We start from the raw sequence: 13836 nt of genomic DNA, 5'->3' as shown, positions 1-13836 counted from the left end.
TGTAAAAGAGATCCCAAAGAGGTTCTTGGACCCCTCTGCCAAGTGAGGTTACGGTAGGAAATGGCTTTCTAGGAGGAACTGTTGTATATTAGTCACTGTTCCTTGAGAAGAAGCCCAGTTACCCTGATGGAGAAAAGTTAATGAAGCATGTATCCTATAAACTAGAAATATAGCTGTAGTAGTTTAAAAATATGTCCACAGATTCTTTGATGTTCTTTCTTCCCTTCAATAGGTGGGGCTTAATCTTCTCCTCTTGGGTAGGGGCTGGATTTCGTGACTCACTTCTAATGAATAGAATATGGAGTAAATAAAGAGCATGTGACTTCCAAGTCTAGGTTATAAAAGACATTGTGACTTCTTTTTTATCTTCTATGGGATCTCTTCCTCTGTGGGGGAAGCCAGCTGCAATGTCACAAGAATATACACGCAACCCCTTGGAGGGACTCGAGTAGCAAGGAACAGAGGTTTTCTGACAACTGCCAGAGAGAAATTAAGTCCTTGTGTTAAGAGTAATGTGAGTGAGCCATCTTGGAAAATCTTCCAGTCCCTGTTAAACCTTCTTGTGCCTACAGCCCCAGATGGCATCTTGCCTGCAACTTTATGAGAGAACTTGAACTAGAGCCACCCAATTATGCTAACCTTAAATTCTGGTTCCACCGAAAAATATAGAATAATGCAAATTTGTTATAATCTGCTCATTTGAGGGGTAATTTGTTACAAAGCAAAAATAAGTGGAGAAACTCTTTCATCCATATGAAAGTAATTGTTTAAATATAACAATAATTTTAATGGCATTGCTTGAAATGGAGGGAGGGAAGACCAAACAGAGACTACCCAGAGGCCCATCAAAAGGAGAATGGATAAATGCTGTGGTAGAGTCATGCAAAGTTATGTGTACAGTAGTGAAGAAGTTAGAGCAATTACAATTTGAATAAATCCTTCAAATATAATGTTGAGGAAAACAAGCAGTACATTTATAACAATGCTACATTCAATAAATGGGAAGTGTTCTAGTAAGCTTTTTCAATGCTGTGAATAAAGGACCTGACCAGGTCAACTATAGAGGAGGAGAGTTTATTTGAGGGCTCATGGTTTCAGAGGTCTCAGTTCATAGACAGCCAGTTCCATTCCTTTGGGGGCTCCAGTGAGGCTGAATATTATGGCAGAAGCAGCTCACAGGATGATCAGAAAGCAGGAGAGCTCTTCACTTACCAGATACAAATATCTACCCAAACCCACGCCCCCAATGCCCCATCTCTTCCAGCCACACTCCACCTGCCTTCAGTCAGCACTCAATTAATCCCATCAGGTGATTAATGTGGTGATTGAGTCAAGGCTCTCATAACCAAATCATTTCTCTTCTGAACCTTTTGCATTGGCTTACACGTGAGCTTTTGGGGGATACCTCACAACCAAACCATGACAGGAAGCTAAATAATAGATTGTTTATGAATATATATGTATGTGGTAAAATTACAAAAATACAAGGAGAATTAAAAATTACATTCAGGATGTGGTATGTTAGTTATCTATTGCCTCATAATATTTTATCCCAAGTATGAAGTGGCTTAAAACAATTAAAAATGTATTATCTCAAAGTGTTTTTTTTTTTTCATTTTTATTTTTGTGGTGCTGGGGATTGAACCCAGGGCCTTGTGTATGCGAGGCAACCACTCTGCCAACTATTATCAATTATTATCAAAGTTTTTAAAAATGTTTTTGTGGGGCAGAAATTTGGGAGGTTAGCTGAGTGCTTTTGGCTCTAGTTGTCTTACGAAGTTTCATTTAAAATACTGCCTGGCACTACCATCACCTGAAGGCCTGAGTGGAAAGGAGGCTCTAGTTCATCCACATTCTTGGTAACTTGGTGTTAGCTATTGATGGGAGTCTTCAGTTCCTCCCTCCATGGGATTCTTAGGGTGGTTGAAAGTCTTCATGACATAGCAACATGCTTTCCTCCAAGAGCAGTTGAAGAGAAAATAACATATGTCCACCCATTCTCTCCCAATGTCCCCCAAATCTCATCACATTACATCATTAGCTTGAAGTCTGTCTTGCTTCGATCGCTCGGGTGGTCTTAGTTAACTTGTCTCCCCAGGAGGCAACTTTCCCCTTTCAGTCCAATGCACATCAAAGATGAATTAGGCACAGTCTGTTGCTCAAGCAGTTTCTTCTGGCAGTACTTCACAAGATGGCCAGCAGGAGCAGGCCAGTGGCATGGGCCAGATACAGTCCAGAAATCAGATGCCAGACTGACTGGGAGGGTCTCTGTATGGTTTGAATCTGGAAGGTCTCCCAAAGTCTCATGTGTTCAGAGGTGGGGTTTGGGGGAAGTAATTGTATCATGAAGGCTCTGACTTCATCAGTGGATGACTGAATGGACTTCTGGGAGGTGGGACTGAGGAAGTCCCACACACTCGAGATGTGTGCAGGAAGGGTGCATCTTCCTTCTCTGCTTGCGGAATGCTATAAACTGATCAGCTTTCCTCTGTTACACCCTTCCATTATGATGCTCTCTCCACCATGGTGCTCTGCCTTATCTCAGGCTCAGAACCATGGAGCGGGCTGACCATGGACTAAAACCTCTATAGCTGTGAGCCCAAATAAATCTTTCCTTCTTTTGGTTGTTCATGTCATGTATTTTGGTCACTGTGATGAAAAGCTGACTAATACAGTCTCTATCTGGAGATTGCTCTCAGAGTTTGATGGATTCTCTTACTTATACCAGACCAGCTACCAGGTCTTTCTTTCATAAATATGGTTTATGCTATTCTTGTAAGGATCAGCTTTGTTTGAAGGCTTATGAGAGTAGCATCTGTGCTGAGGAGGCCTCTCCTGGATATCCCCAGGCCAGTTGTCACCATATTGCTAAGTGATACATACATAGCATTAGTCCAGTGAGATTTTTTTTTGGGGGGGGGTGGTCTTATGGCTACAATTAATCGTATAGCCACAATATATCTTTCACAGTATACTTCAAGGTCAAAGATCTCATCATCTATATCAGGTCTATTTGAATGAAGTACCTTATATGTGGTTCCTTGATAAGAAACCTCATACTCCTCTCCTCAAGTACGGTTATTTTCCAAATGAAGACCAAGGACTGGGGATGCAGCTCAGTGGTAGAGTGCCTGCCTGGCATGCACAAGGCCCTGGTTTGATTTCCAGTAAAACACACACACACACACACACACACACACACACACACGTGGAAAAAAAAAAAAGACCACAGGAATAGCCAGACCCCAGAACTTCTAAAATTCAATTGAACAAATATTGGAAATTCTTTGGTTAGGAAAGAGTCCTACTTCTTTCCTGAGAATGATTTTCCATGGCTCTTTGCTCTATTTTTGGGCCTCTTCCCCACATATATTCTAAGCTCTTTTTCCCTCCATGAAAGGAAGCTTGTTTTTGTAACTCCACAATTTTCTCAGCCAGCTTCTTGGATGTAGAGGTTTTGGGTGCCTCTTTATTTTTCACTCTCATTCCTTCTAGGGGTGATGTCTTCACTAGTATAATATTCTTAAAAGGCTTGTTGGTCTCCTGTAAATCTTATTGATATTCACTTTACTAAAATAAGCCATACTCTGCCTTGGATTTCTGCTGAGGTTACTGAGAGACAGCAACCTTAAGCTTCTTAGAAGTTCTGTAGTTTAATTTAGCTTTTGGAGCCATCACTTTTGCTATTTCTGAGATCTTAACAAAGAATTTTATAGTCATATTCCCAGCTTTTTTGTTTTTCTGAGAGTGTCTGGATTTAACCTTATACAAAAGCATTTTCTTTCTTTTAAACTTTTTTTTTTTAGTATAGATAGACACAATACCTTTATTTTATTGATTTATTTATATATGGTGCTGAGGATTGAACCCAGTGCCTCACACATACAAGGCAAGCACTCCACCACTGAGCTATAGTCCCAGCCCCCAAAGTATTTTCTTAATGTTAATGTCAATTCTTAATCACAATAATTTCTGGCTTCTTTTTGTTTAACAGTTTTGTCTTTGCTTATCTATCTTCTTTCATATTTACTATTCTCAATAAGAAGCAGCCTGATGGTAACTTTCACTCAATGGAATGCAACAATGATGTAATAATGTAAAAAAGACTGTTTCATTTAATGCACTACATCTACTATCCATAGTACAATTCTCTTTCCTTACAGTTCCTAATGTCATTTTCCTTACTATCCTTTAAGTCCTCACCTGAAGTCTCCTATAAGGCTGGTAGAGTCTACTAATAGACATTTCTAGGCTCAGAGTTTTGCTAATACTATCTTCAAAGTCTTTCCACAAGGCTTTATATTTTTGTTTTGCAGATACTGCCAACTAGTTTTCTAAAGTGCTTGTACAAAAATGAATTTACATTTCAGCCAGCAGTGGGTGAGAGTTCTAGTTGCTCCACGTTTCTTGCTTGTGTTTGATATTGTCCGTCTCTTTCATATTGTCATTCTAATGGGCTAATAGTGGTATCATGTGGTTGTTATGGTTACCATATGCATTTTTTTCCTGATTACTTCTGGGGATGAGCACATTTTAAAATGTTTACAGGCTATTTTTAGTTTCTGGACTGTAAAAAGTGCTTATTCAAGCCTTTGCTCACTTTTCTGTTGAGTTTTTGTTTTTTTCTCATTGATTTGTAGGAATTATTTTGTAGTTCTTTTTCATTTCTGTATTTTGCAGGTGTCCTTTCCCATTCTGTGGCTTCTCTTTTGGCTTTAAAAAATGTAAAAAAGACTGTTTCATTTAATGCACTACAATTTATCAATCATTTCCTCTGAGGATTATTCGTTCTTTATGTGTCTTACGAAACTCTGCCTTGGTTGAAGATCATGAAGATATTTTTCTGTATTATCTTCTGAATTCTTTATATTATGACATTTTCCATTTTTAAACTTTTGTGTTCTAGGAAAAAAGGATTCATCTTCATTTTATTTTATATGAATATACAGCATAATTAATAGAAACTTCTATCTTTTCTTCATTGCTATTCAGTGTCATTTCTTTCCCATTTTTGGTGCCTATGTGTAAGCCTGTTTCTAGGCTTTTCTAATCTCTCTCTCTTTTGGTTTAATTTCTGCCCATGAAGCAATACCAAATTGTGTTTATTACCATGCTCTTATATTTTTCTATCTGATATAGCCATATCCCCTTTTGGTTCTTCTTTATAAAAAAAGAGTTTTTGATAATCTGTCACCTATACATGAAATAAAATTATTCTTTATATTTTTTGAAATATTAAAAAAAGATGAGTGAATGAGAATATATAGTAGCATTGTTCATATAGGAAACTTGGAAACATTCCAAGTGTTGGCCAACAAGTGAATAAACAAGTTGTGTTATATTAAATAATGGAATATTACTCCGTGATAAATAAATGAAAAAAAAGTGCTGTTACATGCAAAACTCTGGATAACTCTTAAAAACATTATGTAAAAGATGCCAAACACATAAACATATATACTGTATGCTTTTATTTATACGAAATCCTAGAACAGGCAAAACAAATATAAAATGACAAAACAATTGTTGCCTGGTGCAGGGAATTCTTCAAATCATGTCATAGCCAAAAGGTTGACCTGATGCATTTCTATTCTCATGAACTGAAATATGACTGAAATCATGGTTTGTATATACAGGTGCCCCACAGTATAAGTAGTGTCCATGACCAGTAAATTAACACTTTTAAAGTAATAACAGCATCAATCAGAGCAAACGTGTCTATTACACTTAGCAACTATCAGGTATTGCAAAACCTTGACTTACCTTCCATTTATTCATGGCAAAAGATTCCAAATGGCCAAGTATTACCACCCCCATTTCACAGAGAAGAAAACTGAAGCACAGATAATTTCACTTATTTACTCAAAATCCCTAAACTTACCTAATCAACCATTTAGGGTAATGCTATGTAACTATTAAATGACAGAACTGCATAATGAACCCAGGCAGTTCAGCCTTGGAGTCTGTGTTCTTTATTTGGTACTGGGGATTGAACCCAGAGGCAATTTACCACTTAGCCACATTCTGAGCCCTTTTTATTTTGAGACAGTTTCACAGAAAGTTGATTAGTGCCTCACTAAGTTGCTGAGGCTGACCTCAAACTGTTTCAGACTCCTGAGTTGCTGGGATAACAGGCATGTGCCACCACACCCGAGTCTGTGTTCTTAATCATGAACTGACTCAATGATACAAATGTGTTCTGTCTATATAGTATTACCCTAAACGGTTGATTAGGTAAGTTTAGTGAAAATTTACCTCTTGTTTGAGTTAGCCACATAGTGGGTTTTCTGCCTTGTTATTTAAAGTTTGAGAAAAAAATCCACCTCCTCCCTCCAAATAAACAAACATAAAATGGAGCGTACAGAGGACTGGGATTTTGGAGGGTGTGCATCGTCCAGATTATTGGATTCATACACTTGTAAGCCCCTTGCTTAACCAGGCTTGTGTAAATGGGATCAGTTCCTTGATCTGTCTGAAAGGGAATTTTTCAGCTGTCACTAAGAGCCAAATCCTTCTTTTCTGCTCTTCTGCTCCGAAAGATATTTATAATTTGTTTGTGATTTATTGAAATTTGCCTGGCTGTGAGAGAACTACATCTTATAAGCTTCAACTCACTTAACCCTTCACTACCTGCTCTGTCCCTTTGGGGAAACTCTCCTTAGAAGACATTTCTGTGAGGTTGCCCGGTCCTCTGAAGTTTATAAAACAGCACACATAATACCCCACATAATTTATTCAACCATTTTCTCTATTAAGGTACTTGGAGGACACAACAGGTGGTGTGGATGTACAAAGAGGGCCACAAATCCCCTCTTACATTTGCTTCTGTTTGATAACTTTGGTGGTGAACACAGGTTAAAGCTGTGGCTTTAGAAAATTAATCAGCTTCCAAAATGAATGGCACCAAATGAATTTCTAACCAAACCAAAATATTTTTCTTTAATGTAAATTAGTATCTACCTAAAAACAGCAGAACATAATTATCCCAGTGACTCAGGTTGGTTGATAATCTTTGTAAATACATGTAAAACATCAAAATTTGAAATAATGTGCTCATTCTTCATATTTATGCTGTGTACCTTTTATTGAGCAGCTTACGGAGGGATCAGAAGCAGAGGATAACTTTTTTTTTTAAGCTAAAAGAAATTTAGCTAAATTCACCTAAAAGAAATCCTTTTCTTCTATTTCCTCATATTTGTCTCTTTTGCTTGGTTTTCTCCCTTTCAGTCCTAGGTATCTTCTTTTTCACTTCAACTTCTGCCCATGCACCTCTGTCAGAAGTCTTTGTTTCTTTTTTTTTTTTTTTTCTGGGAACTTGGAGATGGGTATCAGCAGTACTATAGTGATGCTGAGTCCTGGGTCATGACCATGGCCAGGCTAGCATTAGATGGGAGGAGAGATGAGAGCGTCTGTACTGCTTGACTGGTTTATTGTTTCTGAGTTGTACAAACGAGAGGCATCAAGGAAATAGAGCATATTGTATTGAGTTTAATATGTCTCTGTAGAGGGCATCCTAATTTTACATGACACAAGAGAAGGCATGGTCTCCAATCCTTTCCCAGGGAGCATGTCAACAGAAAAGAAACACAAAAACATTTGAGAGGCAGGGATTTAATGCTATACAGCCTGCACGCATTTGGGTGGTTCCAATATCACTTATGATGCTATGGTAGATGAAGATTGATTTCTTGTGATTTTTATTACATAAGCTTTCTTTTGCTGTTTGTAACAGATTACCACAAACTGAGTGACTTAAAACAACACAAACTTACTAATTGTAGTTCTGACTGTCAGAAGTCCTAAAATCAAGGTGCTGGCAGGGCTGTTTTCCTTCTGGAGTTTCTAGGGAGCGCTTGCTCCTCCCTTTCCAGTTTTTGGAGGCTGCCTACATTTCTCCTGTCCTTTTTCCATCTTTGCAGCTTCAACTTCTGCATTACATCTCCTCTCCCTCTGAGACTCGCCTCCCTCTTATAAGGAAGCTTGTGATTGCATTGGGCCCATCCACCCAACTGAAGGAAATCTCCCATCTCAAGATCTTTAACTTATATCTGAGACTCTGTTTTACTATGTAAGTCAACATTTTCATTCACAAGTTTTGGAGATTAAGACATGGCCATCTGGGGTGGGGGTGGTCCATTATTCTCCCCACCACATACCTGTTCTTCAACCAGCTGTTTGCCTTTTACTACTATTGAGAGCAGTTGTAAGCAAGTTGGAGTCAGCTGGACTATGGCAGTTTTGGAGCTATTTTTACCTTTTTTGAATCCTTCTGCACATAGAAACCAAAATAACCATGCTCTGATGGATCTACAGAACAACACAGGTTCAAACTCCCAGAGCTTTGTTAATCCATGCATTCTTTGTGCATGATGCAGAGAATCTACTGGGTTTGATATCTTAGTGCTAATGGCTAGTGCATTTCTGAGGTATTGTACCCACCAAAGACATAAAGCAAATCTAATCCTTTGGATAAAGGTCCCAAATCCACAAAATTCCAACTCTATCTCTCTACTCAGATCTGATAGTTCTGAGAGCTTGCAAGAGTTTGCTAATATGCCTTCTCATGGCCGTTTCCACAAAGCATGCCATAAGAACATTGCACCATCCAATGTAAATGCAAAATCCACTGTCAGCATTTGGGTGGAAAATGACTTTTCTTCTGAAATTTTAAGAGAGTAGTGCCTTGTCCAAAATAAAAGCTCTTTATTCTCTTTGTGTCCATACTTTATAGCAATTGGTGAGGAGAATGAGGGAAAGAGTGGGCAATGAGACTGGTAAGATGGGAGGCACCAGGTGTGGAGGTGAGAGGGGCTTAAATAAAAATACAAAACACAATGAGAAGTAGTACAGGAATTTAGGTAGACAGGGAGAGTAAGGCAAAGAAGTCAAGCATTATTAGTTCTTTATTTTTTCTCCCTTGGGGACACTGAATGGATGGGAGATCCATACTTGGATGGGAAACAGGAAAAAGAGCATATTTTGGAGGTAATATGTAGGTTAAGTGAGAATTGCTAGTAGGACAGCCAGATGGGGAAAGTAAACAGTTTGCTGTATGAGATTGAGGCAAGGAGGTTTGGGCTTTCTATATGGACTTATGACTTATCAGTAAGAAGGTAATTGGGGGAGAGTATATGGGATTAAGAGGACAAAATGGCATAAGACAGAGTCCCAAGAAGTACCAACATTCAGAGGACAGGCAGAAAAAAAAAAAAAAAGCCTGCAAAGAAGACTAAAGAATGATTAGAGAAGTAATGGAAAAATCAGAAAGAATAGACATATTAAAAATTTATACCAGGCTGGGGGTGTAGCTCAGTGGTAGAACACATGCTTAGCATACATGAGGCCCTGGGTTTAATCCCTAGTACAAGATGTGTGCTCACACACACAGATTTGTGCCCATTCCTTGGTCCTACTATTGGACATATGCCTAAATACAATAACATGTAACTTGAAAATTGTTTGTTTATATATAAAACAGGGACAGTAATTCTTCATTTGGCTCACAGGGTTATGAGGATCAAATGAAAAAAGGTATTTGAAAATATTTTGTAAAGTGTCACACCAGTGGCTCTGAAACTTTTGCGTGCATGGTTTGTTAAATCACAGATTGCTATGCTTCTGATTTTAGTAATAGTTTCTTCAGAAGATATGGGGTGGGATCGCTAGAATCTGAATGGTGCATAAATTCTCAGGTGATGATGGTGTTATTGACCCAGAACCATCCTTTGTGAACCACTACGTAATACAAATGTAAGGAATTATCGTTTCAATTTTATAACAGAAATCACAGGTTTCCCCCATGTTGTCTGCTTCATCCTATAATGATGTTGAAAGTTTCTTACCCCATTTCATACCTAGCAATATCTGTGTATGTGAGAAAGTTCAGCTTTAGTGCAGTATTTTGTTGATTGCTTACAATCTTGAGGTCAAGGAACACAGGAAATATGTGATAAGAAGGAGCTCTTCGGGATAATTATTCCCCCTCCTATCCCCGAAGTCTATTAGATGCAAAATGCTACTTGTTACCAACTTTCAAAAATCCCATTAGAGACCCTGTAATTTGATCCAGAGGGAACAGCATGAGGAGAAAGTAGGGGAAGAGGAAAAATTGACCTCATTCTTCAGTCCTTTCCTAATTCCTGAGACATGTGTGTGCCTCAACACTCCCCTTTTCAATCCCACGAAACAGGGAATCAGGAAAATGCATTAGCACCCTAGTACAGAGTAGGAACACAGAGCTGGGGGCAGACAAGCCATGAAGACAGAAGGAAACTGGGGGAGGGGAGAGAAAACTTCGCCTCGTCGGAGAATCTGCTGCGAGGCTGGAGGAAGGAAGGGAAATGGGGAAAGGTACCTAAGACATCAACCAGACATTTTGCTTCTGGACATGTGAGAAAGTGAAGGAGGATGGAAAATGAGGCACTAGGGTGAAGTGGGAAGAGCTCCTGCGGCTGCTTTTGAGTGAGGATCACAATTGGAGCGTCCAGCTTCACTCCTTCCCTTCTGGAGGCCATTCCTCCATTTTTAACCGGGATAAAGAGCGGGCGCTGGGCTGGGAGAGTGTAAGCCAGAGTGGCCTCCAGGAGCCCGGCGGCGAACCGGGCTTGGGCCCCTGGCCCAGACCAGAGAGGTGGCCTTGGGGGACGCTGAAGTTACTCCGCGGAGGGGGAGGGGTTGCCAAGCTCCTCTCCAATCAGGGTGGCTGCTCCAGCTATTTGCATACATTATGCTAATAATGGACCTCCCGCTCCGCTCCCACCCAAGCTCCCCGCCCCCTCCGGGGGTCTCGCCGTCCGCCCGCGGGCTGGGCGAAGGTGAATACATTATGCTAATGAGGCGGACTCCTGTTTTGGCTTTGTGGGAGGGGGGGCTCCATGCCGCGGGAGCTGCGGACCGGACGCCCGGCGCCGGGAGGGGGTCGGGGGAGGGACGTCGCGATCCGAGCGCGCGCGCACTCACACACACACACTCGCACACGAGCATCCCGAAGGGTATTTAAGCTCGCACACGCGAGGCTGCGGAGATACTTAGGGCAGCCGCGACTTGCGTTTGCTCCTTGGGTTATTTCGTTTTCCTCTCTACTCTCCCCCTTGGCCGCTCCTCTAGAGCTGCGCTCTCCGGTGTCGCTCAGCTTTTTTTTGCCCTGAACTGAATCCAGGTGGGAAACTGGTCGTCGGGCGGAAAGACACCGAATAGGTAGAAATAAGGCAAACTATCAGACGCAACAGGTCCAGAGCTCGGTGGGGCGGGAGAGCGGCGGCCCCTCGCCGCGCCCGCTGCCCCCCGGGACCCTACACTGCAGCTCTCAGGGACCTGGGGAGAGGTGTCTGCTTTTTGAGGGTTAGGAGAGCCGTCTGGGTGGGTTTCATTTCGTTTTTTTACCCCATCGCCACCCGGTCCCTGGACTGAGGGTGCTTTTCACTCAACTGGTAGGAGAGAAGGAAGCGGAGGATGGTCCACGCCTGCTGGTCTCAAAACTGAGCAAAGCGCAGGTCCATCTCCGCGCCCGGGCTCCGACTCCACCAACTAGTTGTGCAGCCACAGAGACTGAACTTTAAAGGAATCGTCCTTTTCCTCTCCTTTTAAGATCATTGGAGGAGATAGTGGGTGGAAGGCGAAGCCGAGGCAGCCGCCACAATGCTGGTGAAGAAGCATGCAGGGAAAGGAGGGGGTCGAGAGTCTGGATCCGAAGACCCGAGCCCCTGCGGGCAGCGGTGTGCCCGTACCATGCCCCAGTGCACGGCCCTGGCGACACTCCTATCAGTGGTGGCCGTAATTTCTTGTCTGTACCTTGGGGTGAAAACCAACGACCTCCAGGCTAGGATCGCCGCTCTCGAATCCGTTAAAGGGGATCCTTCTGTTCGTCTGCTGCCTGATACCTTGGATCAGCTGAAGGCCATGGTGCAAGAGAAAGTGGAGCGCCTTCTGGCTCAGGTGTGAGAGGCTGGGGTATTTTGCACGTGCATAACATTTTGCACAGGTGTGAGTCTGTGTGTAGGACCAGACTTTACCCTTACAGTATGCATACTTGGTTTGATTATGTGCGTCTGCATAACGCTTACGGTAGCATATATTTGCATGTATGCACCTCTCTTGATATCCCCAGTTCTTTATATATTACCTTCTCTCCTTCTTTCTTAATGTTTGTATGCCAGACAGGTGTGTAGGTCTAAAAGGGGAAAGGGTGGCCAGAATGACTGGAAGGCATTTTTTTCTCTTTAGTTTTCTGGAGTCTGATGTAATTCTTTCCCCAGTTGTATGAAGAATATTTCTTGCAGAGATAACATCTGTTTTATCCTTCACTTATTATAAGGTTAGGGCCATAGTTGATATTAATGCATAAAGTGAAATAACCATATAAGTTAAAATAAATGATTTTACTTATTGGCTCTTTTTAGAATAAAAGTTTATTTATTTATCTATTTTTAAATATTTATTTTTTTAATTTGTAGCTGGATGCACTATCTTTATTTTATTTATTTTTATGTGATACTGAGGATTGAATTCAGGGCCTCACACATGCTAGGCAAGCACTCTACAGCTAAGCCACAATCCCAGCCCTATTTATTTATTTATTTTTAAAGTAGGTTTATCTTTAGAAAAGGGTGCAGTGCCCAAATATTCATGAATGCAGAACTATTGGAGTTGAGAATTGAAAGGAAGCATCATTATGTTTAAGGATAGCTTTAGAGTTGGGGGTGTTCAGAAGTTGCTCTTTCAACAAAGAAGATGTTTAGTCTTAGTTGGAACACAACATAATAAAGCATTTTACCTTCATGTATAAGGTATTGGCTGTTGTGCGCGTCTGCATAACACTGTAGCATATATTTGCATGTATGCACCTATGTAAGCCAGGTAAGCCACAGCTGGCCTAGTACTGCAACATGTTAGTGCCAGGTTTTTACATTGTTTATTCTTGGGCTGAGGGAGAGGGTGGTGGTGGTTGGAGAATGGAGAAAGATGTATCTGTGTCTAGCAATCTTGATATCATGTCAATGATCACTTTCCTTTTTTAGGTCTTGGGTACTGTTTCCTTTTGACTAAGGTCCAAGTACATATGTAAATGTTAGTTATGTAGCCTATCAAATGCTGGCAAATCAGACATACGGTCAGAGTCCCTAAAGACTCCATTTTTCTACAGTGCTACTGATGATCGTTAATACCTCTTCTTTTCCTACAGAAATCCTATGAACATATGGCTAAAATAAGAATTGCAAGAGAAGCACCTTCAGAGTGCAACTGCCCAGCAGGTAAAATGGAACTTATTTAACAAGGTTTTCTCCAGAGCAGAACATTTGCAAACAAAGGTCCTGTGTCTGTCAAGTCTACCTGTAATAATAGTAAAGAAAGAATGCAGACCCAACTTGCTTTAATAAAATCAACATGTCCTTAGTCTAAAGGATGGCAAATAAAGCCCCTAATATTATTTTAAGCTGTGTACCTAGGTCTGTTATGGGAAAGCAAAGGAGATAGAAACAATCACCATGGAAAATACAGGCAAGATGATGTGCAAAGGCACAGTGCTTAGATTCACACTGAAAGTGTTCAGTTTTATCATGTTAACGTCTGTGGTGAAAAGGACTGTAGGATTGTTAGATTCTGAGTTCCTTCGTGGCAAATGCTGCATTAGTGCAGGTTTCTGTTTGTTCCCGTTGGCATATGATTACATTCATAAACAACCTCTACTTCTTGCTCACCTTTTACCTATTTTATCAGAAAGGCTCTTTCTCTCTCCTAACCTATAGCTAAAGATGAAGACAAAAAAGAAATTAATTATTTACCTTGAGCTTCCCATTGTAAATATTGCATTCTCAGTGAATCACCAGAAAAGGCTCT

General features: G+C 40.8%; 1 protein-coding gene across 2 annotated transcripts in view; it reads left to right on the top strand.

The window, feature by feature from the left end:
• Nucleotides 1–11637: 11637 nt before the first annotated feature.
• Nucleotides 11638–13836, top strand: part of Col25a1 (collagen type XXV alpha 1 chain) — a 442307-nt gene continuing 440108 nt past the window's right edge. For both annotated transcript variants that reach the window (XM_077803433.1, XM_077803434.1), the window contains exons 1-2: nucleotides 11638–11934; nucleotides 13181–13250. In XM_077803433.1, the coding sequence (XP_077659559.1) occupies nucleotides 11638–11934; nucleotides 13181–13250 (367 nt within the window). The remainder of the gene's footprint in view (nucleotides 11935–13180; nucleotides 13251–13836) is intronic.

The sequence above is a fragment of the Urocitellus parryii genome, chromosome 10, assembly GCF_045843805.1.
Source record: "Urocitellus parryii isolate mUroPar1 chromosome 10, mUroPar1.hap1, whole genome shotgun sequence".
NCBI classification, from domain to species: Eukaryota; Metazoa; Chordata; class Mammalia; order Rodentia; family Sciuridae; genus Urocitellus; species Urocitellus parryii.
This window is presented reverse-complemented; position numbering and strand designations above follow the sequence as displayed.